Source organism: Limulus polyphemus, unplaced genomic scaffold (genome assembly GCF_000517525.1).
Source record: "Limulus polyphemus unplaced genomic scaffold, Limulus_polyphemus-2.1.2 Scaffold1227, whole genome shotgun sequence".
NCBI classification, from domain to species: Eukaryota; Metazoa; Arthropoda; class Merostomata; order Xiphosura; family Limulidae; genus Limulus; species Limulus polyphemus.
The window spans coordinates 60,054-66,053 of record NW_013666837.1 but is presented as its reverse complement, the minus strand read 5'-3'; the positions used below and the strand labels follow the sequence as shown (position 1 = coordinate 66,053).

Below are 6,000 nucleotides of genomic sequence, written 5' to 3'. Positions count from 1 at the left end.
TATATTAACTAGGTTAACAATGTTATTCATATATCACATTGTTAACCGAACCATGTGAGATATGGATAACATTGTTAACCTAGTTAATATAGTGGATACGTACTGATGAAACTGTGTAACGTAATCACTGCGAAATTGGAAGGCATAAATATATTTGATTTCCGATCAGAGGAAAACAGATTAAATATTAAGCTTTTTTTTTTCTCAGAGTAAGACTGTTTTGAGCATATTTTTCAGATTTTGGAAAACATTTTATTCACATATCATAACCTAATGATTTAACATTCATGTGTATACGATAAGCTCATAGTTTAATATTCATGCGTGTATTATAAGTTCATAATTAAATATTCATATATTTGTGATAAGAATTAAGAAAATTGATCTTTTGATACCAAACGTGTGATAATTCAAACCCGCTATCGGAGACAATAGACCTGTGAATAGTTAATGAACGATAAGTGCTTGATCTGAAGTGGATTCATATATCCTCTTTGATTATCGATAATAATATTCGAATTCTTTGTCTTTGTGGCACAATACAGCTTCATTGAATGGATCCGTTTCTCAGGAAATCAGGCTTACTGAACGACGACTGCTAATTGCACGGAAATAGTATATGTCATCACAAAAATCTGTTACTTTGCATTTTACATAACTGATACATTTTTTTCAATACATTACACAACAAATACCGTATGTTGAGGTTGATAATACTAACCTGTAGTATAAAACTTGAAGATTTCTTCATACACTGTTCTGTATTAGCTGATGTAGACTGAACCTTTAACGTGAGCGAGTAACGTATTCCATCTTTTTCCTGCAACAAGAATAGAACAAGTTAAAAATGCAGCATTACTGGTCATATTAGAGCGCGGTAAATCTGAAGGTTTACAACGCTAAAAACTGGGTTTCGATACCCTTGGTGGACACGGTACAGATAGTCCATTGTGTAGCTTTGTATTGAGAAATAAACAATTTCTAGTATCAATTTTTTTCGTTAGAATACGTCAAATCATATATAACTTTTATATTTTATTTTTTACAAACCTCGCATGTCTCAATAAGTTCTAATTGTCTTAAGATATTTTGTGACCTTCCGGGCGCGTTTTAACCCCCGTTAGTACCCTAAATAAATAAGATAAGGACACCTCCTCCTGGGGCTACCCCTCGTTCGCCTGTGAAGTTTGATCCTGATAGTTTCAAAAATGTGTGACGATTTCACGATCAAAGGAATTCACAAATACAGAGTGAATTAATATAGGATTATCGAAGCTCATTCGCTGCGCCACTACTGTAGTGTGCGTTTTTGTGACAACAGGTTGCGAACCACGGATCATCGGATTTTTATCCGAGCCTATTAACCACTAAGATACGTCCTGCACATATTATATAAAAACCTTCGATGATATAATAGGACAATAGTAAAAATAAATGACAAAATAGTCATTTGCTGCACTAAGAATTGAGGGACGCAACCCCGTAGAAAATAAATTCAGTACTATAATTGAACTGCATGGGACATACTTCGTGTTTACCTCATTTTTAAAATGTTTTTTTGTACATTATGGCGAACATATATTGTGAGGCTTTTAAAAGTACTAGTTGTCATGGGTAACTCAATAAAACAGTTGGTAGAAACCTATGTCGCTTTGTACGTTAAAATAAACTTTTTAAATTCATACACTTATCACAAATATCAGCCCCCTAGTGGCACAGCGGTAAGTCTGAAGGCTTAAAATCTGGTTTCGATACCCATGGTAGGCGCAACATAGATACCCGATGTTGTAGCTTTGTGCTTAAAAACATACAATTTATAATATAAATTTTTCGTTCAATACCACACCAAAGTATACGGTTAACGTCTCAATTGTGCACAGGTATCGCTTAGAAGAAATCAACGTTTAGCTTGTAATCAACTTACCGCTTAATCAGATCATTAAATAAAAGCGGAATTAAATATGTATGAGTTTGTGTATAATAAACGTTCAGTAATCGGGCGTGTATTGTATTTATTATACAAAATATCAAATGTACATGAAACGTGCCGATTGCAAGGTAGACGTGTAACAGTTAATGATCCATCGAGCATCTTGAATGTTAGCTATAACAAGTCAATAAAAATCTGTATACTAGAAAAGCAGTTACATTAGTCAATAAGAAGCATAGAATTTGATTTAAACCATTTGTTTCCTTTGAATATGTTATCTGCTATTTTCATTTATAACTTAACTCTTTTATCGTATTAACACAAGATTTACTAACATAGAAGTAAATATTTGTAAACTATCAAAGTCACAACAAAGCTTACGATGCAAAGTTTAGAAAGCACTAAAAGAGACCTACTGAGGGTTAATCGCAAATTATAAGAATGATGTTTGAAGTACCGTGCTGCCATCGTTGAGCTACCTTCTTCAACGTCGATCATGCTCAGCTTGACACCGCACTTTCTATTGTAAACTTCTGCAAAGGATGGATAATTCAATCTTAGACCTAATGTCTTTCCAAAGACCCTCCACTGTATGTGTTCATTGGCTATTAAAAACCCTTTTGAACAAACAAAAGCACAATGATACAACACGGGAGTTGAAAGATAATTCGGTCGAATGGGATTGCTGTGAGTTCAGTGTCTTTGACTATCTTTTTCATGAAAACAACCTTTGATTTCGAGATGTGGCTGATAGCTTGTGATCTTTTAGCTTGCGAGCTTTCATGACCTTCAACTCCTTGTGTATTATGTTGTTAACGGTAGCAGGAGATATGCCAAGCTTCATTAAAATTGATTTGGGTTTAGAAGGTTGTCTTTGGTAATCATAAACACTCACTGAGCAGATGAGGGCGTTGTCCCAGATTGGTCTGAGGTGTGGTTTTCGAGCCCGTTTACTGTCCTAGATGCTATGCTGTGCGAGTTTTTTCGCTTCCATAGAGAACATTGAAGAACCCCTTTCATTCTTTGTCATTAATTTTTACTGTTTGAATATTTATGCCTTTTTTATATAAAAAGGCGACAACATATTCCGTCAGTCATATGAACACCTATGGCACCATTGCACTGTCGAATGATCGGGAATTCGCCGTGAACAAAATGTTTAGGTATAAAGTACGTCACCCGTGTGCCACGGCTCGCATTCTGCGGCAACACGTCACTACATTAGCATGTGTAAATCGCTCTTATAAAGTGCAAATAACTCTGTAATTGGTAATATTTTTTTCTCTTTATGTCTTCCTTACATTAGCAAAAATATAGAATTGTTTGGTTAAATTAGTTGCGGTTGAGTTTTCAGAGAATGTGTGACACAATGATATTATAAAGATATAGAAAACTCAATTTTATCAACTGTACCAGTATGAGCCAATGTTAGCGTTTGTTACTTGGATGTTGCTAAAAGTATATTATTCGTTTTCAAAGAAACTACGCCATGAGAAATTTTAAATGGAAAATAAAAGTCTTTTTTGAAAGTTTTTTTTTTAACTGAAAAACCTATCCTGATATATCGGTCCCACTTATGGGGTTGTTTGGAACCTAATATGTTCTATTTTCCGAGTAATAATACAATTATGTTATTTTTTCACTCATAGGAAAATTTGACTATTTATTTATGATTTGTTTATGTTGTGTTTGGAATTCTGCCACAAGCAAGTCACGAAGAGCATAGCTAGCAGTTGTTAATTCACAAAATCCTTATAAAGTCCTAACCCGTCCTTACAGAAAACACGACCTTTCCTATCTTGTAGTCCTGCGAGAACAAGCAATGGTTGCCAACTTCATGCATGCACATATGTAATTAGTCTATACAAAAAACGAAATGAGCTTGATGTATAGAACTTTGAACGCTGTACAAAAATATTCTTCTACAAATCTCATCAATTTTCTAAGGCCATTTTTAAAACGTTACAAGTATTCAAACATAATCTAAAGGAAACAGAAACACTACAAATTTCACCCAATTACATCGTTCATGTCCTCATATGTACGTTCCCAGAAAACAAAATAGATATTTATCAATACTCCTCATAACACGAGAACTTTACGTTGTAATTACTCATTTCTTTCAGAAATACGTTAATATTAAAAAGTATATATTTTAAGAATTTACAGAAGCTGTATTTAGAACACTGACATTTTGCAAATGTAGATGTTATGATGTAGTTTTAGAGAGCTATATTTATATGTTATGGCTATGCAAGTGTGTTATGTCTAAGTATATATAATATGACTAGACATTAGTACTGCGGCTAAGTATATGCATAAGTGTCTTTGTCTAAGTAAATATACATTATGACTAAGGATGTGTGATATGGCTAAGTATATGAATTGTGTCTAAGAATACGTTCTGGCTAAGCATTAGTGCCACGGTTAAGTAAGTGTCTTTGTCTAAGTAAATATACATTATGACTAAGGATGTGTGATATGGCTAAGTATATGCATTGTGTCTAAGAATACGTTCTGGCTAAGCATGAGTGTCACGGTTAAGTAAGTGTCTTTGTCTAAGTAAATATACATTATGACTAAGGATGTGTGATATGGCTAAGTATATGCATTGTGTCTAAGAATACGTTCTGGCTAAGCATGAGTGTCACGGTTAAGTAAGTGTCTGTGTCTAAGTAAATATACATTATGACTAAGGATGTGTGATATGGCTAAGTATATGCATTGTGTCTAAGAATACGTTCTGGCTAAGCATGAGTGCTACGGTTAAGTAAGTGTCTTTGTCTAAGTAAATATACATTATGACTAAGGATGTGTGATATGGCTAAGTATATGTGTTGTGACTAATGGTGTGTACTATCGTTAAGTATGTGTATTTTGACTAATGATTTGTGCTATGGCTAAGTGTATGTATTATGCTAAGTACGTGTTTTATGAATAAACGCGTGTTAAAACAAGGTGTGCATAATAAGGCTTGTGTTATAGTTAAGTATGTATTTTATGGCAAAGTTTTATTGCTATAGAAGTCGTAGTCAGTGCTTGCTAAGTTTATCTCTGCATTTTCTAAATAAGAGGATTATCTTTCGTTCAATAAAAACTTATATAATTCGTGGCTTTTAGTGCCAACTACAAGGTTAGTGTTCGAATGAAACCTGACGAAGCGCATCTAGAAATTGGACCAACTGTCTTCAAAATATTCAGAAATTTTAAAATCTAAATTTATTAGGGATAAATTAGATCCTAAAATTCCAAGCTAAAAATCAATTAAAATATTTGGTTTAAAAACGTGAGGTAAGAGAGATAAACAGCGAGAAGGTTTACGTAAAACATTTAGTTCCCGAACTTTGCATATTATTAGGATATTTTTCCAGCAATTGATATGTTTTACAAAAAAAAACTTACGATTCTTCAATTGTCAATGATCATAGTGATTAACCTTTGAGTTTGCTAATCAAAATAGCATATTGTACGAGCTTCACCCACGTGCGGTGATTTGGAGATGACGTTTCGAACTGTTTAACTAAGAAATAGAGCAAATTTAAACTCAATACTTTTTTTTTTACTCCAGTGGATTTCAGAAATGAAAGTAGATTATTCTGTCTAAGTAATTACAATACCAAAGCAATGATATGATAACAGAATTAAATTAGATAAGCAAATGAAATTTAGAATAATGTAGTATGAGCCCATGTTGACATATCTGTTACATAGCTATGGAATAAATGATATCGGAAAACCGAAGGATCAACCAAAAAGTCAAGCTCATAGAATTTAAAAAAAAATCGCAATCAGAATAAAATAAACATTAATACGCAAGACAAATAACTTACGTTATAAAATAAAGTAATGAGATACATCAATTAAATACAGAAATACAACTAAGCTAAACTGAATAACGTAGCTGCGAAAACAAATAAATTTGACGGTAAAAAAAAGTAGACGGTTAACTTTGGCAATCTCTGGCTGGTAATATGTCAAGTAAAGTACTTCGAGTAATGTTGATTATATTATTCCTTAAAACATTTCAATAAGATATATTTAAATAAAAAACTGTATATTTCAACTAACAG

At 33.0% G+C, this 6,000-nt stretch overlaps 1 protein-coding gene across 1 annotated transcript in view; it reads right to left on the bottom strand.

The window, feature by feature from the left end:
* LOC106462697 overlaps positions 1-6,000 on the bottom strand; it is a 32,126-nt gene that overhangs the window by 3,984 nt on the left and 22,142 nt on the right. Inside the window, exon 2 of the mRNA XM_013922642.2 lies at positions 722-820. Within this exon, the coding sequence (XP_013778096.1) occupies positions 722-820 (99 nt within the window). The remainder of the gene's footprint in view (positions 1-721; positions 821-6,000) is intronic.